At 37.0% G+C, this 27,877-nt stretch overlaps 5 protein-coding genes and 2 non-coding genes across 10 annotated transcripts; 5 read left to right on the forward strand and 2 right to left on the reverse strand.

The window, feature by feature from the left end:
- The first annotated feature begins 20,208 nt into the window (after window positions 1-20,208).
- TRNAI-AAU (transfer RNA isoleucine (anticodon AAU)) lies at window positions 20,209-20,282 on the forward strand. Its single transcript has one exon. It is a non-coding gene; the product is annotated as a tRNA-Ile (tRNA).
- A 74-nt stretch (window positions 20,283-20,356) lies between these two features.
- Window positions 20,357-20,430, forward strand: TRNAI-AAU (transfer RNA isoleucine (anticodon AAU)). Its single transcript has one exon. It is a non-coding gene; the product is annotated as a tRNA-Ile (tRNA).
- Window positions 20,431-21,054: 624 nt separating this feature from the next.
- LOC148569749 (auxin-induced protein 15A-like) lies at window positions 21,055-21,386 on the reverse strand. The gene has a single exon (XM_088509924.1). It carries the CDS (start codon window positions 21,314-21,316, stop codon window positions 21,056-21,058), a length of 261 nt encoding a protein of 86 aa, XP_088366050.1. The 5' UTR covers window positions 21,317-21,386; the 3' UTR covers window position 21,055.
- On the forward strand, window positions 21,166-22,582 carry LOC148569750 (auxin-induced protein X10A-like). 4 transcript variants are annotated; one of them, XM_088509917.1, is made up of 3 exons: window positions 21,166-21,300; window positions 21,432-21,586; window positions 22,090-22,582. In XM_088509917.1, the coding sequence occupies exon 3, from the start codon at window positions 22,125-22,127 to the stop codon at window positions 22,401-22,403; it is 279 nt and encodes a 92-aa protein (XP_088366043.1). In that variant the 5' UTR covers window positions 21,166-21,300; window positions 21,432-21,586; window positions 22,090-22,124; the 3' UTR covers window positions 22,404-22,582. The 4 variants fall into 4 exon arrangements, with proteins under 4 accessions (XP_088366043.1, XP_088366044.1, XP_088366042.1 ...); XM_088509918.1 differs by having other exon boundaries at window positions 22,119-22,582; XM_088509916.1 differs by lacking the exon at window positions 21,432-21,586.
- Window positions 22,583-22,843: 261 nt separating this feature from the next.
- LOC107628796 (alcohol dehydrogenase 1) lies at window positions 22,844-25,437 on the forward strand. The gene is made up of 6 exons (XM_016331400.3): window positions 22,844-23,498; window positions 23,605-23,788; window positions 23,890-24,292; window positions 24,456-24,692; window positions 24,785-24,943; window positions 25,077-25,437. The coding sequence occupies exons 1-6, from the start codon at window positions 23,465-23,467 to the stop codon at window positions 25,185-25,187; spliced, it is 1,128 nt and encodes a 375-aa protein (XP_016186886.1). The 5' UTR covers window positions 22,844-23,464; the 3' UTR covers window positions 25,188-25,437.
- An 88-nt stretch (window positions 25,438-25,525) lies between these two features.
- Window positions 25,526-25,964, reverse strand: LOC107628819 (auxin-induced protein 15A-like). Its single transcript, XM_021117996.2, has one exon. It carries the CDS (start codon window positions 25,962-25,964, stop codon window positions 25,683-25,685), a length of 282 nt encoding a protein of 93 aa, XP_020973655.2. The 3' UTR covers window positions 25,526-25,682.
- A 143-nt stretch (window positions 25,965-26,107) lies between these two features.
- On the forward strand, window positions 26,108-27,452 carry LOC148569751 (auxin-induced protein X10A-like). Its single transcript, XM_088509922.1, has one exon. The coding sequence runs from the start codon at window positions 26,995-26,997 to the stop codon at window positions 27,259-27,261; it is 267 nt and encodes an 88-aa protein (XP_088366048.1). The 5' UTR covers window positions 26,108-26,994; the 3' UTR covers window positions 27,262-27,452.
- The last annotated feature ends 425 nt before the right edge of the window (window positions 27,453-27,877 follow it).

Consider the following 27,877-nt stretch of genomic DNA (forward strand, 5'->3'; position numbering starts at 1 on the left):
CATCAGTCACCAATTCAGCAACAAATAATAAGATTAACTCATATACAGCAGCAACAACCAATAACCTTATGGATCTCTCAAAAATAATTAACCAAATCATTTACTTGTTAATTACTATAATAATCACTAATCAAATGACATGAATCAGCAAACAAGTATCTAATCAGTGGCTAACACTCATAGGCAAGCTACAATTTATCACATTTAAAATAATCATCAAATGCTTCATAATCACCATGATCAGTCCACAAGCTCAGCAAACAAGTCTATAAAATTAGAAATCACATATAATCTAAGAGACGTATTCACTTAATAACATATAAACAAGAAGATTCTACCTGAGTGAAGCTCAAATGTGTTTTTCATACAACCAGTTATACTAAGTATAAAACTTTAGCACTCAATCTGGTTAACATCCAAATGTTAATATCAACTATGGAAATTTCAATGATCTTGGACAAAGACAAAACTTTCGCAAAGAAACTCATGCTGTGGATTTAGTTTCTTTAAAATCAATTATACATCTATCATCCGTATTATAGTTAGCAAACTTATTTAACATTTGTTTAACTAGAAACTAAATAAACACACATTTAAAACGGATCATAACAATTAAAGATCGAACAGAACCTAAAAGAATATAATGATTTAATGTCTTAAAGTAGATAAAAGTGGGGCTAAATATCAATTCATATTATGTACCATTACTCAAAACATTCTATTTCCATGAAAAAAATTTCACAAACTTTAAATCTATTAGAGAATAAGTTGAGATTGGGTACAAAGCGAAGGAAAAGAGTCGCAAGAAGTGGCAGGAAAAGAAAAGAGTAGCAAGAAGCGGCTGGAAAGGAAATGAGTGGCAAGAAGCGGCAGAGGTCATATGTTACAACCAGATGACAACAACGACATAAAGGACAAGAATGACAATCCTATAGGCCTCTGATAGTGTCACAATTCGTACAAATAGGTGCGCTTCTATTTATACAATTGTGATCCTACCATAGGACACTAGCTCCATATTACACAGATTAAACCTAAGCTCTGATACCACTCTGTCATGACCCAAAATGAGTCATGACCGGCGCTCAGGAAAATAATCCTATAGCAAGCCTAACATAGTCAAATATAAGTTCAATAAGCAAGTACAAATATTTTACAAGTTCTAAAATAAATAGTTATATATTTTTAACAAAAAAATTAAAATAACTAAGAATGGTTGGTCCTGCCTGTGACATATGGAGCATATACTTCTAGGAATTCGACAAAGAATAGGTACTCATTGCAGACTGTTACTCTTGAATAGAAAGTCTCACACAGTCAAATATTTGTTCCTGAAAAATATTTTTAGAAAAACAGGGTGAGTTTTGCAACTCAGTGACCAAACAATACATCTATAATCGACATAAGACTATACAAACATTATCATCAAAGTAATTTTAATTAGAAAGTAATAGTTGATAATAATAATAATAATAAATGAATCAATAAGGAAGTTCTCATACAGAAATCAAATCAAAAGTCCACACCTGGGCGGCTCCACCTCTATGGGTAGCCCTTTCCTCTTGTGTGTCATAACAGAATAACAGATCTAACGTGCGGCCTACACGTTAGGCTAGCAACACCCCTGCTAGCTGGAGTCTGAGTTAGATGCATCTAAGTTAACGTCATAACCGCCGTTAACTACGGTTTTCTAATACGAGCCTCCCAAACCAATTCCAAACATATAATTTCAAATACAACAAATATTTGATCTTTCAAATATATAGGGTATCGAATCAAATCAAATCAGATAATACTTTCTCATCAGAAATCTTTTTCAATCATACTTCTTCAATCATAAGAGATTTCAAATATATTTCACAATTTTTAAAGTGAGTACCAACAAATACTTCAAAAACAGATATTCAAGTAAAATCAAACATTCTGGAATAATGCAAAACTTCATCAAAAATATATATAGTCTCATGTATAGTTTCGAAAGTATAAACTTCATAAAAATGAATTATTTAATTTTAATAAATCAATTATTCTAATCAATTTAAAATTGTTCAAAGCAAATATAATGAGTATAATTCAAATATCATAATAGATATATGTCAAAATAATTATAGATGCATAATCAAACAATTATAAATGTAAAGCCTACTCACAACGTAGTCCCAAGGGACCGAAGATACCAAACCCAGAGTGCCAAATTCAAGGTAAGGAGGATTGAAGTGGAATGGAACGAATGAGCGTAGAATTTGAACCGGAGTAGCGATAAGATAGAGCTGGCTATAGTTCTCGATTGTTGAAAATATAATCAAACGCGTCGACGGAACCTTTCCTCTCAACCCGAAACTGCAGCAGCCGGAACCTCAGCTCCAAACCACTTTCTTAGCAACCACAACGACTCGGACTCAAGGGAATCAAGTAGCGGCAGCACCGGGGGTGGTTCCGGCGACAACAGCGCCATACCCATTGACCAGAAACCCCGACAGCGGCGACGGCAGAGGAACAACGACCCCAGTGTGACTTCCCGGCGGCCAGAGGTGCGGTGGCGCTTGCGGCAGCGGCTAGCCACTCCAGCAACCCCTTGTACAAGCTCTCTTCCTCCAGCAGCGACCCAGATGGTGACGACTCTCCACGGATGGTGACAGGCCTTCGGCGGCGGTGAGCTCGTCGCAACAGCTCCCCCGACGGCCAGCCCTCCAGCACGACGACAACAACACGAAGGCTTCCCTCTCTACTCGCGTTCACCTCTTTCTCTCTCCTCCATCGCTGTTGATGACGGCGGCAACTGGTGGCGAGGTGTGGCGGGTTCGACGGCTCGGTGGGGAGGACAGCGGCGGTCCTCTCTTCTCCCTCGCAGCCCAACTCTCCCTCCATTCTTCTCTTCTTTGTTCATGTGATTTTTGTGTGTGTGTTGTGAGTTAGGAAAGGGGGTTTCGGGAGGGTGACGGCTAGTGAGGGACTGAGGGTTGAGAGAGAGTGTTTTTTTTGTGTGATTAGGGTTAGGAAAAAAGAAAAGGAAGAGTGGCCCACAATTTTTTTTTGAGTTATTACATTAAGTGTTCGTTTCCCGGTGATCTCGGGTACTCGACAGGTCGGGTGATTGCGAGGTGGAGAGCGGGCGAGACCCTGAAGTAGCGCGGAGCGGGTTCTTGGTCTATAGCTGGAGACTGGTGGAGTGATGGACGAGAGAGGGGGGTGGCCACCTGCAAGGACACTCCGACGATCAAGTCAGTATCCGTACGAAATGATAGCCAGATTAGGAAAGGTGATGTGTACCTCGGGGGGAGTGCTGACCTCTCCCCTTATATACTGTGCTGGACGGGCCCAAAGATGACTTAGCCCACTGGCCAGGACGTTTGTGAGCTGTCCCTGTCCACGTGGGAGGAGCTGGTCGTCCCGGACTTCGGGTGTTGCCCCGAGGAAGCCAACCCGATCAGTTTGCTAGACGTGGTGTGCTGGGTCACGCAGGTGGTGAAGCCGGACGTCGGTCGGGTCGGGTGTTGCCGTGTTGGGGACCGACCCGTTGGATTCTCCTTGTGAGTGATAGTTTGGGCCTGGATCAGGGGTGGTGACCCGACCCGGCGGCTAGTTGGACTGGACTTGTAGTGATCCGTAACATTAAGGTTTAGGAGGTAATTTTGGGGTGGAATTTTTTTTTTTCCACTTTATTGGATCAATTTTAGAGTTTATTGTTCACATTATTTACAAAAGTCATTGTCTACCTAACAAAACCGAATATCTAATTATAGCTGAAGTGAATATAACATTTAAGGTATTTTTTTTTTTTTAATAAATAGAGTTCAACGATATTATTTGATATGAAACGTGATTCAAATATTCTGGTAAACTTAATACAACATTACACAAGCAACTTAAAAAATTAAAGCAATTATGAATACGATATCTTCATCTTGTTTATCTAAATTCCCAAATGTCCAAAAATAAGAAGTCACATAAACATTTCTTTAAATAATCCCTTTTAATGAAAACACGACAAATTATCACAAGAAATTACTTTCACGAAACGCTTAAAATATCTTGCTTCCTTGTCTTGTTGCCTAGCTCGTACCTAAATTTTTTATTAGCTACTTAAAGCTGGAAAGAATTGAAAAGTAAAATTCACTACTGAATTGGATATGCATTGTTTGTTTAAGCATTAATTTCCCTACTTCCTCATCCAGAAAGAATTGAAAGGCTTAAATTACTGATACACTTTGCGTAATCAAATTCTTTGGTTCATGTATTCATTGAACCTTTTTGCGTATTAAATACTTAAATTAATGGTAAGAGAGAAGAGGGTAGGAAAAAAAAGGAACTGAAGAGTTTCTTCAAAATAGATCGAGCAATATTAGTTGAGTAAGTTGTGATTTTGAAAACTAATATTTGGTAAATGAAACAATATTAGAAATATAAATTATGGAAAATAAATGAATGAGATAAAGAACATAAGTATTTAAATTTGTCAATATTCACCAACAATTTTTAAAAGCATGTGCTTTTAATATTACTTTTTTTTATTAGGATTTTATTTTTAAATTTTGTTGTTTGAATTTGTCTATTTTGTACAATGAATATTTTTAATGGTCATGAATATTAAAAAAAATCTTCCATCAACGTATATGAATTACACATAATCAACATATAAACATTCGTTTTTTGTTTGGAAAAAAAGAACGAAGTTTAATAAAATTGAAAAACAAAAATTTATTTATTTTTTAAAAATAGTTATACTATGAATATGAATAAGTATCTTAGAATTAGAAATATACATTTAAGTGTACAAATATTTATGTTGTTCTATATTGTTTGTGACCTAGGGACCGTTATAGTCATTTAGTATATAATAGATAAGTATATTATTATTAATTGCATTAAAACTTACAATATTTGTTTTCACCGGCAGTTGTATTATTTATTGAGAAAGTCTAAGGGCAGCAAGCATTTAACCATCAAAAGAAAATTAAATGATCTCACATCATTGGATTTAATTTTATACCATTAAAAATACTATTGATAGCCAATTGATGATTACAAAACACAAAAATTGCTGGTCCCTAACACTCCTCTTATTTATTTCTCACCGATTGAAGTCATTCATCACATAATAGACAATTATATTATTTTAATTGTATTTAAAAACTAGTATTACAATTAATAAATTATGAGAATGGTAATGACTCTTTTTTATTTTGTTTTTAATTGTATTTAAAAATTAATATTACGATTGAAAATAATGATGTAAACGAGAAATAAAAGCAAAAGAATTAAAAAATAATTCAGTTAAAAGTAAAAAGATGAGTAGAAGTTCAATTAAATTAGTAATAAATAAAGAGTTATTCTACACATTGGAGTGTGACAATAAGTGTATCACTCAATCATTTTTAAAGTGTGCTCTCACTCACTATTATGAAAGACATTTCTTCTTCTTTATGTTTCTCCTTCTTCTCCTCTTCCTCCTTCTTTTTCTTCTCCTTTTTTTTTTTTGCGTTTCTCCTTCTTTTTCTTCGCGTGTTTCATCTTCATCGTTATTTTTTTATTACCGTTATTGTTGCTGCATTTTTTTCCTCCTCTCTTCTTTCTATTGATTTTGTAATATTATGTATTTTTTTCTTTGTTTGATTTTTTCTTCCAAAAAAATTATAAAAAAACAAAATAAGAAGATGAAGAAGAATTAATAGAAGATGAAGAGGCAGTAGAAGATGAAGAGGAGGAAGAGGAAGAGTTTTGAATTATGTAGAACTTATCAAAATAAAAATACACCCAAAAATTCTTAAAATACTCCCAAATATCTTCGTATTACACCAAAATATCTTCGTGTTACACTCAAATTTGCTGCAAATACAGAAAAATATTTTCTCTAATGCTGCATTTTTTTTCTTCTTTTTTTTCCCTTATTTCTTTCTTTCTTTTAGTTAAATGAATGTAAGTTCATCATCTTTCAAGTAATTTTGCAGCATTATGTGTTTCTTCTTCTTATTTGTTTGATTTTTTTATTTTTATTCTTGTTAAGAGAGTAAAATAAGAAGAAACTTGAGAAGATAAAATAAAAAAGAAAAGATGAATAAGAAAAAAAAAAGAAAAAGATTGTGATGATGATAAAAAAAAAAGAAAAAACAGTAGAAGATGAGAAGGATGAAGAGGAAGAGTTTTGAATTATGCAGAACTTATCAGAATAAAAATACACCCAAATATCTTCGTGTTACACCCAAATATCTTCGTATTACACCTAAATTTGCTGTAGAAAAATGTTTCCTATAATGCTATATTTTTTCTTCTAAATTGAACCACACCTTAGCCTTAGATTCAAAACAATAATCAATTTCGTTCTGGTTCAATTGACAATCTGAACCTGAATTATTTATTATTTTCAAAAACGAGATAACTGATGATGAAGGAGAAAGAGAAAACGAAAAGAGGAGAATAAATTTCAATGAAAAAAGGAGGAGGAAGAGAAGGAGGAGGAAGATGTGGTGTTGATGACGATGATAACGAGAGAGAAAAATTACGAAAAAGAAGAAGAAGAGGCACGGAGAAAGAAAAAGAAAAAGAAGAAAAAGAAGCATGAAAAAAAACGTAAAAAACGCGTGAATATAAATGACTTGTATGACTTGTATTTGGAGAATAACTCTTAAATAAATTATGTCAATTAACCACTTACGTTAATATCGTATAATAATAGAAAGTTAGCCGATGAATAATGTATTAAAAGACTATTTTAGATTCTATTTTAATATATTAAAAATAGATAAATAGATAAAATATATTTTTTTGTTCATAATATCTCCTAATTCAATAAACCAATTAATTTGTACAAGTCGACTAATTAATTAATTGCTACATACATAAAACATGAAATAAGGTATGATTTAAATTTCTGACACTTATTTAAATAGATCAAAAAATTAATTACTTGACAACCTAAGTTGATAAAATAAAAGATGGATAAATAATAAATGAAAAAAAGGGGCAATGACAGATAAATGTAAACTGTGTGGATTATATTTGAAGAATCTATTTATCTATCTATTTATAATATATTAAAATAGAATTGAAAATAATGAATTATAATTCAAATGACATAGTTTTTTCATACTCATCTAAGAGGTCGCATCGTGAGTTCGAGTCTCTCTATCTTTAATAAAAAAATAGATTAAAGGTAGTATTTTAATTATAATGCATTTTTAATATTCTAAATTTTTAATATTATACCACATCAATATAAGTAGCTATTGCCACAATTTACTTACTACTTATCTAATAATTGAATTTCTTTAATTTTTTTGTTTTTAATTGAATTACTTTAAAATCTTTTATTTTTACTTCCATGTGTTTCATTATTATAGCTTAGAATTTTTTTTTGTTTTTTTTTTCACTCTCATGACATTTATTATTTTTAGCTTGCTCAATAATTTTTATATTCTCTGACTCTTTACTTTTTATATAAGATATTATATATCTTCAATATTAATATTATTTTTTTATTAGCTATAAACATAATTCATCTTTTTTTATACTCACTCTTTTTTATGATTATTATATAAAATTATAACTTTTTTTTTATCTTTTCTTCTCATTTTATGTCATTTATTTATTTTTTAAGTTACTACTCTATACTTTTTATATTTTATATTTTATATTTTATATTTTTATATAAAATATTATATTATTTCAAATTTTCAATGTTAATGTTTTTTTTTAATAAGTATAAATTGAATAATAAAACATAATTCATTCTTTTTTTTTTCGTATTTACTCATTCTTATATTTATTATATAAATCAATATTTATTTTACACATTTAAATTAATAGATGATCTCAAAATTATCCTTGTTAGTCTACATATAGTGGAAATTCTGTAATAACGTTTCTTTATTATTAAAATGATACTATATCATCTGATGATCTGTTATTATTTTGATTGTCCTATCTTTGTTTCTCACCTATAAATAGATTCTATATATCTTGTATCATGTATTTCACGGTAAACACAGAGTTTTCTCACATTTGGTGGTAATAGTAGTATGGCTAAATTAGGTGGCACAATGCAGTCAGTTTGTTGTTTGATAATCATAGTGGTGTTGGTGGGGGAAGGAGTCTCAGGAAGTGGAGAAGAAAATAAGGGAATAGGTGGTGGAGCTTCTACCATGTTAAGGGCTTCATCAGGTAATAATAAAGCTGCATTCCTTCTTCTAACGAAGGCACCAATCCCACCATCAGGACCAAGCCATAGAGGCCATCCCCTCCGTCGTCCACACTTAGCAACCCATCTTAATAATTAATTCAGGGTATTAATAATTAATTCCATATGTATTTTGGTTTACTTATGCATCCACTTTTTATATATAGGTGACCTACCATGTCTAATTTATTTATATTCCTCTTTTCTATACGCATGTATGTATTAATATGTAAAACATGTATGGCTTTAAAATCATCTTTTATATAAACGATTAAACGAACTTTTTTTTTCCTCGTTATAAGAGTTCTTTCATTATTTATTTCTAATTAAATGATATGTAAAATTCTAATAAAAAATTGAGTCATTCTTAAGTATTTACAGAATAAATAATTTATTTATTCATGTAAAATTATTAAGAAAAAGAACTGAAAGCAAAAACGTACTTAAATTTATGAATATAATTAAAAAAGTTTTTTTGTTTGATTTTTTTCAACTAAAATTTTTTGTTTCTCTAAGCGTTTGATGGAGAGACAGAGACAAAAAGATTGAGACTGAGAGACAGAGACTAAGAGACAGGGATTAAAATAAATTTCAGTATTCTGTTTGGTGCAAAATGAGAGAGACATGAATTGAAACAAGAATGAAACTCTAATTTAATTTGCACACAAGGTAAAATTGGAATTAATTAATTGAAATAAAAGTATTTTAGGTATAAAATGTTATTAAAATTTCAGTCTCTATCTCTAAAAATTCCAATCCCCTGTGTCCCTATTTTTTGGAGGTACTGAAATACTGAAATTTTAGAGACAGAGACAAAAATTTTAGTACCAGTCTCTAAACTAACAAACACGATACTGAGTCTCAGTCTCTCAATCTCTGTCTTAGTACTTCAAAACAAACGCTACCTAATAAAACTGAATTTTCGTAATTCCATGGAAAATAAAATTTATGTATACCTGTAAAGTATAAAATAAATAAATTTTTACTCCAAATTGATAGTCTATACAAATAAAAATTGTCTACATAAACCACAATAAAAATATCGATAATTAATGAACAACTAGCCTATTAGCTCAGTTGGTTAGAGTGTCATACTAATAACGCAAAAATTGTAGATTTGAAACCTGCATCAGTATACGAAGATAATAAATAGATTCTTTTTCTTGTTATTATAACTTTATAAGAGTTCTGTTCATACCCTGATCCAATAATAAAGGCCCAGGATCCAAGCAAAGAAGCCCAACCCAAAGGGTTAGCCCTCACCCAGTACCAGCCTTCATCCCAAGAAGTCGGTACTGAACACGACCTGCTCCAAAGAAGTCGGATACGAGGGTTAGCTGGCAGATAACACTCATTCGAATGAGTAACTGCCCCTAGAAACTCTCTAACCACTTCATAGAGCCATATCTTAACCTCCCTAAGATATGGGAATGGTTATCCACCTAAAAAGGCGGCACTACTTCAGCGGTGGTTATTGGTTCACCACTATAAATACACTGACACCATTCAGGTATCTCTAGGTCCCAATACTCTCTAACCTGCTCACATTCTTGCTAACTTAGGCATCGGAGTGTCTTTGCAGGTACCACCCCCCATTCTCTCATACGTACAAGTCGGACGGAGGAATATCGAGTAACAGACCCCCTCGAAAGCCACCTCCTTCATACGTTTGGGCCAGCCAACGCCATCCAGCCTACTAATCTCCGGTTACCCACCGTAACATTGGCGCCGTTGCCGGGGACCCGAGAGATCAACCAGTGATGGCGGACAGATCCCCTGAAGAGGGTCATGTGGAGACAGATTCTGAACAAGAGAATCTGAACACTGGAAACAATGAGGCAGACCAGACCCTTCACCAGGAAGCCAATGATCAACACAGGGAAGGCACCTCCGGAATCAAAAACCCGAAGGTAAATTCCTCGGAGGGGCGCGAATCAGAAAAAGAAGGACCATCCCACGCAGTTGAGCTCATGGGATTAGTCCACAGTCGCCTCGAGCAGCTAGAACAGGAACGGGAACGACAAAAGAAAACCGAAAAGAACCTAAAAGAGGAGATGGAGCGACAAAAAGAGTTAGAAAGAAAACTCTTAAAGTTAGAATCCTCCCTCAAAGGTCAGAACTCCCACGACGGTAGAGAAGATTCGCCCTTAGGGGAGAAAGATCCTTTTAGCGAGGACATAATGAGGGCAAAAGTTCCGAGAAACTTTAGAAGCCCCCGATATGGACCTCTATGATGGAACCACTGATCCAAAGCATCATCTGAGCAACTTTAAAAGTCGGATGTATCTGGCTGACGCTTCTGACGCTACGAGATGCAAAGCCTTTCCGACGACTTTGTCAAAAGCAGCAATGAAGTGGTTCGACAGTCTCCCCCCGAGATCTGTCACCAGTTTTGAAGACCTCTCAAGGAAGTTCTCGATGAGGTTCTCCATCCAGAAAGACAAAGTAAAACATGCACCAAGTCTCCTGGGAATAAAACAGGAGGTCGGGGAGTCCTTACGGGCCTATATGGAAAGGTTCAACAAAGCATGTTTGGAGATTCAAGACCTGCCCACCGAGGCAGTCATCATGGGGCTAGTCAATGGTCTTAGAGAAGGTCCCTTCTCACAGTCCATATCAAAAAGACACCCCGCCTCTTTAAGTGATGTGTAGGAAAGAGCTGAAAAGTACATCAATATGGAAGAAAATGCTAGGCTAAGAGACCCGAGTTGGTGACCTGGTCACCCTCCCTCAACGAAAGAGAGGGAGAGGGAAGCTAAGAAGAAGGAAGAACTCGACCTCGATAGGCCAAGAAAATATTACTCTTATACTCCACTGAAAATTCCTGTAGTGGATGTATACAGAGAAATTTGCAATACCGAAAGGCTGCCTCCTCCTAGGCCCATTAAAAATAAAAGAGGGGGGAGCCGCGGTGATTACTGTGAGTACCATAAGATATATGGGCACTCCACAAACGACTGTTACGACCTTAAAAATGTGATAGAAAAGCTGGCCAGAGAAGGTCGGCTTGACAGATATCTCATAGAAAGGTCGGACAGTCATGGAAAAAGAAAGCGAGATGATGTGGATAGAAGAGACCCACCACCACAAACTCCGGAGAGACATATCCATATGATCTCAGGAGGGTTTGCGGGAGGGGGACTCACAAAATCTTCTCGTAAATGACATCTCAAGAGAGTTTACCAGGTCGGAGAGGGGTCATCCGACCTTCCAACCATTTCATTCACAAAGGAAGATGGGCGAGGAATAATCCCTGGGCACGACGACCCAGTGGTAATTACCATGATCCTGGAAAATGCCCATCTCCACAGAATACTAGTAGACCAAGGAAGCTCAGCGGACATCCTCTTTAAGCCCGCTTTCGACAAACTAGGATTAGATGAGAAAGAGTTAAGAACCTACCCCGACACCTTGTACGGATTAGGATTTTTGCCCCTCCACACCACCTTTGGAAAGGGGGAGAAATCAAAGACTCTGAGTATAGACTTCATAGTCATCGACGTGGGGTCGGCCTATAATGCTTTAATCGGCAGAGCTACCCTTAATCGACTCGGAGCGGTGGTATCGACACCCCACCTCTGCATGAAATTCCCGACCTCAGCGGGGATAGCAACGGTAAGGGGAGATCATAAGTTGGCAAGGAAATGCTACAATGAAAGCCTAAACCTGAGAGGAAAAGGCAAAGAAGTTCACACAATAGAGTTCGGTGGAGCAAGGATTAAAGAAGAACTGCGACCACGACCCGGAGGAAAAACCGAGGAGATTCAGGTCGGAGAAGAGGAAGGAAAAAACACTCACATAGGAACCAACCTGGGGGAAACCCTAAGACAAGAATTGACTAAGCTCCTAAGAGATAATTCCGATCTCTTCGCCTGGAAGGCCTCCGACATGCCTGGGATAGATCCCGAGCTCATGTCCCACAAGCTCTCGGTCTACTTGGGATCTCGACCTGTACAACAATGAAGATGCAAGCTCGGCCCAGAGTGAGCTCTAACAGTAGAGGAGCAAGTACAAGCGCTCCTAGAAGCCGGTTTCATCAGAGAAGTCAAGTATCCAACATGGCTAGCCAATATAGTGCTAGTCAAAAAACAAAATGGTAAATGGAGAATGTGCGTCGACTACACCGACTTAAATAAGGCATGTCCCAAGGACCCTTATCCACTACCAAGCATTGACGCCCTAGTAGACTCTAGCTCGGGGTATCAATACTTGTCGTTCATGGACGCCTACTCGGGGTATAACCAAATCCCGATGTATGAACCAGACCAGGAAAAAACATCATTCATCACGCCCAGAGCTAACTTTTGCTACGTGGTCATGCCATTTGGATTGAAAAATGCAGGGGCCACATATCAGAGGCTGATGAATAAGGTGTTTGCCCCTCACCTAGGGAGCTTAATGGAAGTGTACGTCGACGATATGCTGGTAAAGACCAAGAAAGAAGTCGACCTCTTGTCCGACCTTTCACAAGTCTTTGACACCATAAGGTTGCACGGGATGAGACTAAATCCTGCAAAGTGCGCCTTCGCGGTGGAGGCAGGAAAATTTCTAGGATTCATGCTAACACAAAGAGGGATCGAAGCCAATCCCGACAAGTATAGAGCTATCCTGGAAATGAAAAGCCCGACTTGTTTGAGAGAGGTCCAACAGCTGAATGGCCGGCTAGCAGCTCTCTCCAGATTTTTGGCAGGATCAGCACTAAGATCCCTTCCACTGTTCTCCCTGCTGAGAAAGGGACACCGGTTTGAATGGACTCCTGAATGTGAGGAGGCGTTCCAGGAGTTCAAAAAGTTTTTGAGCCAACCTCCTATTTTGACCCGACCTATGGCTGGAGAAGACCTCGTACTATACTTATCTGTAGCAGAAAAGGCCATCTCATCCGCCATGATAAGAGAAGACAAGGCCAGTCAGCACCCAGTATACTTCATCAGTAAAGTTCTACAAGGCCCTGAGCTAAGGTACCATAAACTAGAGAAGTTTGCCTACTCCTTAGTAGTAGCCTCACGAAGGCTACGGCCTTACTTTCAAGCTCACACAATAAGAGTCCGCACGAACCAACCCATGAAGCAAATCCTCCAAAAGACGGATGTTGCAGGAAGAATGGTTCAATGGGCAATAGAGCTCTCCGAGTTCGACTTGAAGTACGAAACTCGGACGGCGATTAAAGCCCAGTGCCTCGCCGACTTCATTGCAGAATATGCAGGAGATCAAGAGGATAAACCAACTACATGGGAACTCTATGTAGATGGATCCTCCAACAAAACAGGAAGCGGTGCAGGCATAATATTGGTAGATGAAAGGGGAACCCAGATAGAGGTTTCCCTCAAGTTTGAATTCCCAGCTTCAAATAATCAGGCAGAGTATGAAGCCTTGATCGCAGGATTGAAGCTGGCAGAAGAAGTCGGTGCTACGAAGGTGATGATATCCAGCGACTCCCAAGTGGTGACCTCCCAAATAAGTGGAGAATATCAGGCAAAGGACCCAAACATGAAGAGGTACTTGGAAAAAACTTTGGAGCACCTGGGGCGCTTTGCAGAAACCGAGGTGAAACACATAACTCGGGATCTAAACAGCAGAGCAGACGCCCTATCCAAGTTAGCAAGTACCAAGCCAGGAGGAAATAACAGAAGCCTGACTCAAAAGACTCTCCAGGAACCTTTCAGTGGTAAAAATGGAAGACAAACAAGAAGTCTTTGAAATGGTCGGATTAAACCTCGGATGGATGAACCCCTTAGTCGAATACCTGAAATTCGACATCCTCCCCAAGGAGGAAAAGGAGGCCAAGAAAATCCGAAGGGAAGCACAACACTATACCTTGGTGAAAAATATTCTCTATAGAAGGGGGATATCAACACCATTGTTAAAGTGTGTACCGACCTCAAGAGCCACCGAGGTATTAGAGGAGGTACATAGTGGAATCTGCGGGAACCATCTCGGAGCAAGGTCATTAGCCAGAAAGGTGATCCGAGCTGGATTCTACTGGCCAACCTTGCAGAAAGATGCCACAGACTTTGTGAAAAAGTGCCAACCGTGTCAAATGCATGCAAATTTTCACGTGCCCCCCCCAGAGGAGCTCATTAGTATCACCTCCCCATGGCCCTTTGCAAAATGGGGAATGGATTTGTTAGGCCCTTTTCCCCAGGCGCCAGAACAAGTCAAATACCTAATAGTGGGAATAGATTATTTCACAAAGTGGATAGAAGCAGAACCACTGGCCACCATCACTGCACAAAAAAGTTGGAGGTTCCTCTACAAAAATATAATCACAAGGTATGGGATACCTTATTCCATTACCACAGATAACGGAACCCAGTTCACTGACTCCACCTTTAGAAGCCTAGTAGCCAGTATGAACATCAAGCACCAGTTCACCTCAGTGGAACACCCACAAGCCAATGGGCAAGCCGAGGCAGCCAACAAAGTCATACTGGCAGGGCTGAAGAGAAGATTACAAGATGCAAAAGGGGCTTGGGCAGAAGAGCTCCCACAAGTACTATGGGCTTACAGAACAACCCCCCAATCCGCCACTGGAGAAACACCCTTCCGGCTAGTTTACGGCGTAGAGGCCATGATCCCAATAGAGGTCAATGAGCAAAGTCCAAGAGTGATTTTCCACGACGAGATCAAAAATATACAGGGGCACAAAGAAGAGCTCGACTTGCTCCTCGAAGCCCGAGAAGAAGCACAGATAAGAGAAGCAGCGTTGAAGCAAAGGATGACTACAAGATACAACAAAAAAGTCATTCGAAGGAGTTTCACCCCAGACGACTTGGTCTTAATCAGAAACGACATTGGAGTCAACAAATCTGGGGAAGGAAAGCTCGCTGCAAATTGGAAAGGGCCATACAAGATCAACGAGGTCTTAGGAAAAGGCTATTATAGGGTAACCGACTTTGACGGCAACGAGTTACCAAGATCATGGCATGCTTGTAATATGAAAAGGTACTACAGCTAAAAAGCGAACCCTACTCCCTGATGTACTCTTTTCCCAACTTCATGATTTTTTTCCCAAAACTAAAGGGTTTTTTCTGGAGAAGGGTTTTTAACGAGGCATCATAGTAGGGGGCTAAGGGAAAATAAATTATCAAAAGCCCTTAGTAGCAATAAGGTATCTCCTCAATTAATAAAGATCTCTTTCATTTTAAATATCTCTTTTGAATTCCCTTTTTATTCTCTTTCTACAAAACGCGCCGATTTAAGCTCGACAAAACGTGAAAATCCCATGAACCGACCTAGACGGTCGTCAGGATAAAACGACGAGGTACAAGTCGGCGTAAAGAGGCTATAGAAGTCGATCATGATAAACTCGGGAGCAGTCCGATTCATAAGTCGGAATGCGAAACCGAGTAAAATTAAAATGAATCGCAAAAGTAGCCTAAGTCACGAAAAACTCAATGAAACAAAATTGAGTACTAGGAATGATAAAAAAGAGATAGGAAAAAACTAAGAAAAAGTTATAAGGCTGCCTTGAGGATCAAAAAGATTCAGAAAAGCAGGCCAGCCCCAAAGAATAGGCTTTTTCCAAAAAAGATCAAAAGAATAGAAAAGCATGCGCGCATAAGGTAACTCAAAACCCTTATCCAAAAAGGGCATTTATTTAAAACGCTAAATTAAACCCTTATTAAAAAGGGTATCGTAAATTGTTTTGTTTACGGCCCTAAAAGGCCAAAAAAGTGTTGCAAACATCAACAAATAAATATAAAAGAGTTTAAAAAGAGGGGCCCACAGGCCGGGCCCCAATAGCCAAAATTACTTCTTCGCAAGAGGAGTAGAAGGATCACCACCACCAGGACCAGGAATTGGAGAGAAAGTCGGAGGAGCGGTAGAAGAGCTCGGAGCGTCCTTAGAGTGAGGAGGGGACTCTATGATCCTCTGCCCCCGAGTCTTCAAATCGGACTCAGACTCCACCACGGGGACAGGAGGATCCACGATGGCACCATCAATAACAATCTTATCAGGGTCCAAAGGAGAAAGGTCCAAGTCAGGAGCAATGACTCCGACATGCTCCTTAAAAACCCTCCAAGCCTCATCAGCACCATCCGCAATAGAGTCCTCCAACTCGGTATAGGCCTTCCGGGCATTCAGCAAGTCATTCTTTACAGACACAAGATCAGCAAATAAACTGTTGTAGCTGGCTTGCGCTGCCTTCCTCAAATCCACCTCCATGTTGCATTGGGCTTGCAACTTCTTCTCCTTCTCCCGGAGGCTGTCCCTCTCCTCCTTCAGCTTGGCGACTTTCCCCTCCAACTCCCTCTCGTGCTCCTGATATATGCGAAGCCTGCCTTCCAGCTCCTCGACCCTCGAGGTCGTCCCTAAAGAGTTGAGAGGAGTCTTCTCAAATATATCTAAGAGTTTGCCACAAACTCCCACCGTCTTGAGACTCTCCTCAACCACAGCAGTAAGGTAGTGCCGAACAGAAACATCATCCATGCTCATACGAGCATGGGGATAAATGTTCTTTCGGACGAACGCAAGAGCGTCCGCCTCACCAGAAGCGCCAGACTCTAAGGTCTTACGCTTCCTCTTCTCTGGTTCAGGAGTAGGTCGGACGGAGGGGGGTGGCAGAGAGGAAGCAGAAGAGGAAAATCACAATAGGTTGGGAGGGAGTCCCGACGTTTCGAGGAGGAGGAGGAGGAGAGACAACCGCCCTAGCGCCACCAGACCTGGCACGAGACCTCGCCTTGGCCTCCTGAACTCTTTGGTAAGACTCCTGGGCATTTGTTTTTGCCATCTCTGAAAAAACAAAAAAAGCAACAATTAATAGATTAGACAAGTCGGAAGAATTAATCAGACAAGTCGGAAAACCAAATGAAAGCTACCTATTTGCGCTTGGATAAAACTCGGAGACCCCTGGATAAACTTTTTCGTGTCCAAGTATGGAGACCTCCCCCAAACTTCTCGGAGGAACCCCACAATGGCCGCCTCCACATCATCCAGGTCGTCAAGACCATATTTTTCACAAAAGGAGGCCTCCAACCAATACAAAGGAAAGCAGGGGGAAGAGTTATCATCCAGAAAAAAAGGGTGGTGACCCTCTACAGCTTGCACTTTGAAAAAATAGTTTTTGAAGTCATGGAAGGATTCGTCAAAAAGGGTGAAAATTCTCCTACCTTGTATGGTCCGGAACGACACCCACTGTTGTTTATTGTTTAGCCCACTAAAGGATTTTGTCATATGAAAAAGATGGAAAAAAATCTTTAAAGAAATCGGGAACTCTAAAGCCTGGCTGATGAATTGATAAATTTTCAAAAAACCCCAAGAGTTGGGGTGAAGCTGGGTAGGAACGACTCGACAATGACGTAAAACAGACACCTCAAAGTCTGAAAAAGGAAGAAAAACACCCAAACGGGTGATCATACACTCATACATAAAGAAAAAATGGGAGGCCGCCTCATTAGCCCTCCCAAAGCAAACCCGGTCTTCTGGACCTGGGGCCACTAACTCATACTTCGGCTCGTCCTCCTCAGAAGAACAAATTCTGTGGCGAGTACGAAGATGGGTGATAAACTCAGAATCGACTGAGGGTTCCTCCCCTAAGACTGTGACATCAACCCAGTGAGAGAGAGCATCTACAGAAGCCATTTCTTTTTCTAAAAAAGGGGTGACAAAACCTACAAGGGGAAAAGAAAAATCACCAACACGGTCTCTAAAGGGAGGGGGATGCGAAACTAAAGTATGCAAATCAAATTTATCTACAAAGGCATATTAAAGAACTAACCTTTATCTGGAAATGAGGGTTGGAAGCAAAAGCCTTCGAAAGCACAAGAATGCAATACGAACGAATGCAAGGGAAATTTGAAAGATCGCAGAAACGAAACAATGAAAGAGAGGGAAAGTATTTATAAGAACGTTAGGGGCATAATGGTAAAATAGGGGCAGTCATTAATGAAGATGCACTGTTACCAAGGCTATTGAAACCCTACGCACACCCCTAACGGATACGACGCTTGATTAGACGTAACTGTCAGAACCAAAAGGTCACGAAAGGTCACGTCGGTTTCAAACCACCACGTCGGTCCTCTTACAAATCGGCTACGACCCCGAGTAGAATACTCGAACCCAAATCTTAAAAAGAAATTGGGCTCGAGTAGGGGCACTGTTCATACCCTGACCCAATAATAAAGGCCCAGGATCCAAGCAAAGAAGCCCAACCCAAAGGGTTGGCCCTCACCCAATACCAGCCTTCATCCCAAGAAGTCGGTACTGAACACGACCTGCTCCAAAAAAGTCGGATACGAGGGTTAGCTGGCAGATAACACTCATTCGAATGAGTAACTGCCCCTAGAAACTCTCTAACCACTTCATAGAGCCATATCTTAACCTCCCTAAGATATGGGAACGGTTATCCACCTAAAAAGGTGGCACTACTTCAGCGGTGGTTATTGGTTCACCACTATAAATACACTGACACCATTCCGGTATCTCTAGGTCCCAATACTCTCTAACCTGCTCACACTCTTGCTAACTTAGGCATCGGAGTGTCTTTGCAGGTACCACCCCCCATTCTCTCATACGTACAAGTCGGACGGAGGAATATCGAGTAACAGACCCCCTCGAAAGCCACCTCCTTCATACGTTTGGGCCAGCCAACGCCATCCAGCCTACTAATCTCCGGTTACCCACCGTAATAAGTTCTTTCATTATTTATTTCCGATTAAATGATATGCAAAATTCTAAAAAATTGAGTCATTTTTAGATGTTTACAGAATAAATAATTTATTTATTCAGGTAAAATCATTAAAAAAGAATTAACAGTAAATGCGTAATTAAATTTGTGAACATAATCGAAAGAGATTTATTTTTGAATTTTTTCCATTAAAATTTTATGTAATTGTAATTTCATGAAAAAAAAAAAGACTATAGAGACGACATTGATATATTAAAAACCAAAATCTTAAATTATTATTTATATTTGAGTGGGAAATCTAGACTAAATTTTTATAATAGTCCCCAGATTCAGCTCGTATACTAATTTAATCCCTAAAATTCCAATTGCACTATTTATATTCTCCAAATTACGTTTTGGACTACATAACGGTCCTTTAGTAGAATTCCGGCGTGACTCAACGACAATCTTGCTTATGTGGCACAGCCACTGTCACGTAAGATCTCCAATTATATAAGTCATTTAAATTTAAATTAAAAGTAATAATAACTTATTTAATTTAACATTTATGATAATAAATAAAATTATCGTTATATAAGTCATTTAATATAAAATAATTAAATTAAAAATTATAATTAATATATATATCACTTGTAAATAAATTAAAAATTAATAATTTTCTAATATTTATACCATAGAATAAATAATTTTGTTATAAATATTCATTAACGATTTATTATTCAATTAATATATCAATACAAGAATCATAATTTGCAAAGAAAATACTTAAACATGATGGAAGAGAGACTGTAGTAGACCATGCAAGAGTATGCTGCTTTTTTTTTTTCTTTTTTTTTTTTTAATAATTTCAAACGACAATACTTCTAGTAGTTTTTCCCTACCATCATCAATCAATGGATTATCGTTTGTATGATAGGCTAACAATCCAAAAACAAATAAATAAATAAATAATAAAATAGCATACTTTAGCGTACTACTCCAGTGATTGTTTATCTTAATCTCATGAGTATTTTATTAATTATTTAATTCCTAGAATTGAATGTTGCGTAGTTAATTATAAAAGATATTAAAACTAATTTAAATCATCGAAAAAACAATAGTATAAATATTTTTGGTAATTTAGAGAGATAAATTATTAGTATAGTATCATTATTATGTATTAGTGTGAAACAAATGTATGTATATTTTTAAAGTATAAAATAAATAAGTTTTTACTCCAAATTGATAGGTTATGATATATATATAAATAAGTTTTTTTTATGTATTAGTGTGAAACAAATGTATGTATATTTTTAAAGTATAAAATAAATAAGTTTTTACTCCAAATTGATAGGTTATGATATATATATATAAAAAAAAAACTATCTAAATCAAACAAAACGAAAATAACGATAATTAATTAACATCTGGCCTATTAGCTCAGTTGGTTAGAGCGTCGTGCTAATAACGCGAAGGTCGCAGGTTCGAAACCTGCATGGGCCATTTTTTTCTTTTCTATCTCCACCGTTGCTGAAGTATACTAAGATAATATATATATTCCTTGTTACAACACAACTGGCCCATTAGCTCAGTTGGTTAGAGCGTCGTGCTAATAACGCGAAGGTCGCAGGTTCGAAACCTGCATGGGCCATTTTATTCTTCTTATATCTCTATCGTTGCCGAAGTATACTAACATAATACATGTATTGGAGAAAAACTAAAGGGAGAATTTTGCATAGCTTCACAAGAAGTGAACTTACTTTTTCTATGAAAGCAGCCCGAAATCAATATAATACCTTAAGAAAGCAGTGAAGTTATTTCATAATTACGGAACTAAGTTGCCCGGTAATTTGGATAAGGTGGGTACTCCCATGAAGATATTATAATTGTCTTCATGTGATGATTTTTCTTTTTGACCCTTAGATGATGGAGTGTAGGGTTAGATTTTGATATGTTATAAAAGTGTTGTTTTTATTTGAAGTGTGGCCAAATCAATAAATCACACTTTTATACAAAGCATCTTTATAAAAAGATGTTTTTTGCATCTTCATTTGAGTAGCTCCCTTTGGATAATATCATAATCATTTTCAAAGAACAATGACAAGGAAGAGAAGCTTTGATCATTGGATGTTCTGCATCTTTCAAACATGTTCCACTTTTGCTTGAAAGCAAAGGGAAAATAAACAATCTATCTACACACTGTACAATTGTAATTGTTTGCTTTGAGCTAATCTATGTTATGTCAGCTTTTTTTTTTTTTTTGAAGAATGCAGCATTCAATCCAAAATTGATATGATGCTGCAGAACAAATCTTCTGTGCAAGGAATTGTGAGGCCACCCATTGGATGAACATAACCAAATTCTTCTTCTGCTTTACTCAGCAAGTCTTGAAATGATGGTTGGTTCAAGTATGATATCGGAACTATAAACCTCTTCATCTTTTCTCCTACATACACTGCAAGATACCCCTTTGGAATTTCTCCACCCTTTGAAGCTGCTTGTGTTGCTTTTCTAATACCAGGTAAGCGAAATCCCATTGCTTCTTCTTTGTTAAGAATGATCTCAAGTAACTTGTATGCGAAACAAGCGTTTCAAGTTTGATGCTTTATGTTTTGGGTTTGAGAATGCTAAGATGAGTATTGGTATATATAGATCATAAAATTGCTTCAGCTTGTGTGGAACTGAATGGTTATGAACTGTTTGATGGGGTCTAGTGAAGGACAAAGACTCATGAACCTTCACATGGAGTGTTTTGGAGGTCTTTATGAAGAACTATTAATGATTCAGGAGTAAATGACCCACATTATGTAAGATTTTCCAACACAATCACTGCTTGAAAATGAAATCTAGATCTTGAAAATCTTGTGTATAGCTGTTAGGCAAGGTCATGCCAAACCTCATCTATTATTCAGTTGCTGTTGCTTAGAACTTTATTCACATCCACACAACCTTGTGATATATTCAGTGTCGGCTCGAATCTTGATTCCCGGACACTGTTTCGAAGCTATCAATCAAGTCTTGCTTGTGATTCACAAATTTCATAACTTATTACTCTGCTATTATTTGTTGGCAGATGTATGGCATAAAATTGTCATTCTAATGAAAATTTGTGAGATGTCTAAAGCATGTCTAGTAATAATAGATGAACACATGAACAAAATCAACTCTAATTTAGTCCTCTTCATTGCAAAATTGATTGTTAGCAAATTGTAACTATATATACACTATAATTCTTGAGCTCTCAAAGCAGAACAAGTCATTTGCATATCAAATTTAAAGCATCCTAACTCAGCTTTTTCTCTCTCACAAGTGCTTGAAGATCTCTATCTATTTTCTTAGAACAAAATGGGGTTTCGCATACTAGGCACAAGAAGGGCATCAATTTCTGCAACTGAAGTAAGTTCCAAGCGATTTGTAGTCCCAAAAGGCTATCTTGCAGTCTATGTCGGAGACAAAATGAGGAGGTTCATGATTCCGATATCATACTTGAATGAACCTTCATTTCAAGCATTACTAAGTCAGGCAGAAGATGAATATGGATATGATCATCCGGCAGGTGGTCTCACTATTCCATGCAGGGAGGATGAGTTTCTAAACATCACTTCTGGCTTAAATGGGTTATAAGATCATGCTAATGAAGATAGATAGGTAGATAGATAGATTGGTTGAAACAAATTTTGTACACATGGCACTTTATTTTTCTTCACCTTGGTTTCTTCCTTGATCAATTCTTTCGGAAATGTAAAATTTTTTATCTGAATGAGAAAGTTATGATTCATGTCATAATAGCTTGTTGCATCACTTTTAGCCTTTTCCAATTCTACTGTATAATATTATACTTTTTCTATATTATATTATATGTAGCATCCCTATTGAATTTCGGTTTTGTGATACACACACCATTTCCTGCTTTCAAGTTTTGGAGACTAAGGTAGTGAATCAATTGTCTTATGACTATTTAGCACCAGCTAGATTAAATAGCGAGACATTGTAAATAATAATAATAATAATAATAATAATAATAATAATAAAAGAATGTTCACAGACATTTATAGTTGGTATAGGAAATATTTAAATTTTTATTACTTTAAAAATTTCCGAGATGAATTCATCCTTCTATTAGGATATTGATTTGTATTTTAAAGATATTTTTTGTTTATCTAACACCTATATTAAAATTTTGTTCTTGAGACTTTTAAGATAATTCGGTGGGACAAATTTTCAGGTGCATAGCAAATCAAATGGATTTAATAGTTTTTTCAAGTCCATGCAATTTTCCACTTCAAGTCTATATACACATTTTCAACTGTCATTTTCAACTGTTTGTCTGCACACATTAATTTTTCCTTTGACACTTTCATTTTTGGTATTTATGTAAACCAAATTTAGCATTTTTTCCTTCCTATGTTCTTGCTGAGCATCCTATGCATTATATGAATATTATATTTTTTAGATTAATTTTGTATGTCGGTTCTTTTAAAACAAATTTTTTTTTGAAAAAAAAAAAAAAACAAATAATAATAAAAGAAAAAGAATCATGTGTTGAAATGAATCTTTATCTTGTTGTACATATTACTATTTGCTAGTTTAAGTTTAGAACTGCACCTTCCCATTCTTTTCAGTTCAAAGCCAAAACTTTGGCTTTCAGCATAGCAAGTTTCTAAATTGAGCAAATTCTTACAAAGATGAGCACTTCACAGGGTGTTATTACCTGTAAAGGTATAATTTTTATCATTATATCAACATTAAGCATGCATGTAGAAATCAATTAACTTTCATGTTACTTGCAAACATGATATTATGCAAAGTTATTTGCTTTTTGCAGCTGCAGTGTGCTGGGGATTAGGAATGACACTAAAGCTTGAAGAGATTCAAGTTGATCCGCCGAAATCAGGCGAAGTTCGAGTTAAGATGCTTTGTGCTAGCATCTGCCACACTGATGTTTCAGGCATTCAAGGATCTCCATATGTTAATGGTTTCCCTCTAGTACCTGGACATGAAGGAGTTGGGTAAGATAGATTCTATGTCCACATACTGCATTGTATTGTATCAATGATAGAATTCCATCCATGAACATGATGAATTGGTTTTAAATTTTAATTAATTGCAGTGTTGTAGAGACAGTTGGAGATGAAGTGAAAAATCTTAAAGAAGGGGATATGGTGATCCCAACATATATAGGAGAGTGTGGACATTGCCGGAATTGTGTTTCTGGAAAGACCAACCTTTGCCTGACATATCCTTTCAGAATTACTGGCTTCATGCCAGATAACACTTCTAGAATGTCCTGCAGAGGCAAGAAGTTAAAACACACTTGGACTTGCGCCACGTGGTCCGAGTACACGGTTGTCAATGCCAATTACCTTCTCAAGGTTGATCCAGGCATCAATCTAGCCCATGCTAGCTTCATCTCATGTGGGTTTTCAACTGGCTATGGAGCTGCATGGAAGGAAGCCCAAGTTGAAAGTGGATCAAGTGTTGCTGTTTTTGGTCTTGGTGCTGTAGGATTAGGGGTATGCTTCAAAGAGATTTGTTGGAAGTTACTCAATCCGTCCATCAATAACTGTCGGACTGAAAAAAATTTCGTACATATCCGACAGTTATCGATGGATGGAGGGAGTAGTTTGCTTCTAGTTTTGAGCCTTGATGAGTTTTGATAATGACCTTGTGATGCAGGCTATAAGCGGAGCGAAAATGCTGGGGGCTACTAAGATAATAGGGATTGACACAAATGAGATGAAGAGAGAAAAAGGGAAAGCTTTTGGAATGACTGATTTTATAAATCCTCAAGATTCTGATAAACCTCCATCAGAATTGGTGAAGGAACTGAGTGATGGATTTGGTGTGGATTATTCTTTTGAGTGCACTGGAGTTCCATCTTTGATTAGTGAATCCTTAGCAGCCACAAAGATGGTTAGTTTCACTTCTGTCAAGTAATTCAGCTGTTTGATTTCATCAAATTATTATATGATCCTTGCTTCTAATTGTTGTTTCGGATTATGTAGGGAACCGGTAAAGCAATATCTATTGGCGCGCCAAATGAACCTATTGTGCCTTTCAATCATACAACAATTCTGGCTGGCAGAACTCTGAAGGGTTCTGTTTTTGGAGGTCTAAAAACCATGTCAGACCTTTCAATTGTAGCTGACAAATGCCAAAAGGAGGTACTTTAAACTTTAAAGACACTTAAGTTCAATAGATACACTACGTTATCGTTTCTGGAATATGCTTAATACATTGATGAAGAAGTCTCACAATTATTTAATGTATTCGGACTATTTATTTACATTTTCACAGGAGTTCCCTCTTCAGGAGCTATTCACCCATGAGGTCCCATTGACAGATATAAGCAAAGCATTTGATCTACTCAAAGAGCCAAATTGTGTCAAAGTTGTCATCAAGATATGATTTTCTAACAATTGATGGATGTAAAATTCAAATTATGCAGCTTCAGATAGTTTTATAGGAGAATATTCTGCTTTAAAAATCACAGAAGTTGCAGTCCAACAACTGTTCTGTGTGAATATGAATAAAGAATTGTTTGATGCATGTGTGTATAAGTTGGCAGTTATTTTACTTCACCATTGTAATGCAAAATCAAACAAATTTGTGATATGCAATGTAACTTTTTATTCAAGTGCAAATGTTTTAATAAGAAGTAAGGTGTTCAGCTCCTACTTTGAAATTTATTCAAACAGGCAAATAATCAAGTTTCAGTGAGTAACTTTGCTTATGTAAGCTCCTAATTGCAGGAACAAGTGAACATAACTGAATTCATTGTCAATTCGTCACTATTCAACAAAAGTAGACATACTCTTTGAGTTTGTCATCTGATTCTCTATACTAATCTATTCTATACAACATGTATATGCTAATCTATGTCAATCTTCTACAGTCTGAGATTTATAGCCCATTCAAGCGAGAAGTGATCCGTTGGAAGACATGTTCACTACAAGGAATAGTGAGACCTCCCATGGGATGATCATATCCAAATTCTTCTTCAGCTTGACTCAACAAGTCTTGGAATGAAGGTTGGTTCAAGTATGATACGGGGATCACAAAACGCTTTTGATTCTCTCCAACATACACTGCAAGATACCCTTTTGGGAGTTCCACAGATTTTGAAGCTGCTTCGCTAGCTGAGAATGATGATGCCCTTCGAATAACAGGTAAACGGAAACCCATTTTTTCTGTATGTATGTAAGAACTAGAGCAGAAAAGCTTTCAAGTTTAAGATAAGAATCTGTTAAGTGTTGATGCTTAAGAATGGCAATGAATTGTGTTGTTTCTGAAGACAGGAGGAAATGTATTTATAGATTTTAAGATTCTTTGGAAGATTATTATTTCCAAGATAAAATTATTGTTGAAGTCACTATAGGATTGCGGGGCATACACACGAGAGATCACATGGTGCTGTCTTAGAAGTGGTTAAGAGTGAATGCCCCCACCTTCTCAAAGAATAGCCAAGACTGAAGCCACTGCAATCAAATGAGATAAGATCAAACTGAAGCCTTATATTTGTTTCATGTCTTAATTGGTATTCCATATTTTTGTAAACATGCTTTAGACATGTCACATTTTCTTCAATGTTGAGAAATTGACTAAATGCTAATATATAGCTACCAACTGTTGAAATAATCTTGGCAATGAAAACAGGTACTTGATGGCTATATATTCATATTTATTTATGGACATGTTTTAAGACATCTCATATGAATCCTTTCACGTACTGATGTACCCTGTGATCTGTATTCTATTGCAATAAATGTAGTCATATCCACTCTGCATCATTATTAGACAATTTCCACTGATTTAGTAGGTTACCCATCAGTATGAAGAGCCAACTTATGTGATATGTCTTAAACATGTCTGCGACATAATAAGTAGTAGTCCATTAAATCAGCTTTGTATTTAACCATTTATTAGCTTCTCAGTTGTCTCTTTCAAAAGGTGGCAACATTGTTTGGCAAGAACTCTCAAATCTAAAGTAATCTTTCATAAACACAATGAAGACACTACCATGTGATCTTCGTTTCGCCCTTGTCTCAAAGTAGGCCTTATCGAATGGCTAATTACAAAAACTTATAGATGGTATATCTATATATAGACGGTTACCCTTGCACTCTAAAGCAACACAAATCAGTAGCAACAACAATTCTTCTTTACACCCTTTGAGATCATTTGCATTTTTATTAGTTTGAAGCAAAAGAAAACAATGGGATTTCGCTTACCTGCTATTAGAAGGGCATCATCTGCTGTAACCCAAGCAGCCTCCGTCCCAAAAGGCTATCTTGCAGTCTATGTTGGAGAGAAGATGAAGCGGTTTGTGATTCTTATTTCCTATTTGAGTCAACCTTCATTTCAGGAGTTACTAATCCAAGCAGAAGAAGAATTCGGATATGGTCATCCAATGGGTGGCCTCACTATTCCTTGCAAGGAGAATGCTTTCGTGGATCTCACGTCTCGCTTGAATGGACTATAGTATAGTCGAAGGAAAACAAGACTGACTTAGATTAATTGAGAGACAAATTTGTACAGCAGGCACTTAGACTTTTTCTTTTTTACTTCCGTTTTATTGGCAGATACTGACTACCATCTCATTGAAATGTCAAGGATGTAATATCAGAAATTTTTCCCCTAGTTCAATGAATTTAAACACCTTATCCCTAAGGACTTGTATACTCAATTTCTTTGCATATGAACTTCACTTTTGAATGCATCCATGTGAACATGAATGCATCTAAATAATGCTTTACTGCTGGCAAATGAATCTCCTGCTTATGATGAACTGCTTTACTTCTCTAGATAGTAAATGCAGTCACAAATTTTAGTCATTGATTTTAGCCATCTAGAAGATATAAGACTAAATTATTTCTCTAGGTAGTAGTTATTAGGTACTAGCAAAAGAACTATCATTGTTGAAATTGATACAGATCCTTCTCTACATCTTCAGTTTTGCTATTCCAGTGAGCTAGCTAATTTGTTGAAACAAATCCATAACTTGATTACTTAAAGCTAATTGAGCGAATCTATAAGTTATTCAACCAATCTCTTCTGATATTTCCTTTGAATTAGTTTCTTCTATGCTAAAGGTTGTT

This window comes from Arachis ipaensis, chromosome B3, assembly GCF_059453495.1.
Source record: "Arachis ipaensis isolate K30076 ecotype BB chromosome B3, ASM5945349v1, whole genome shotgun sequence".
Lineage (NCBI taxonomy): Eukaryota > Viridiplantae > Streptophyta > Magnoliopsida > Fabales > Fabaceae > Arachis > Arachis ipaensis.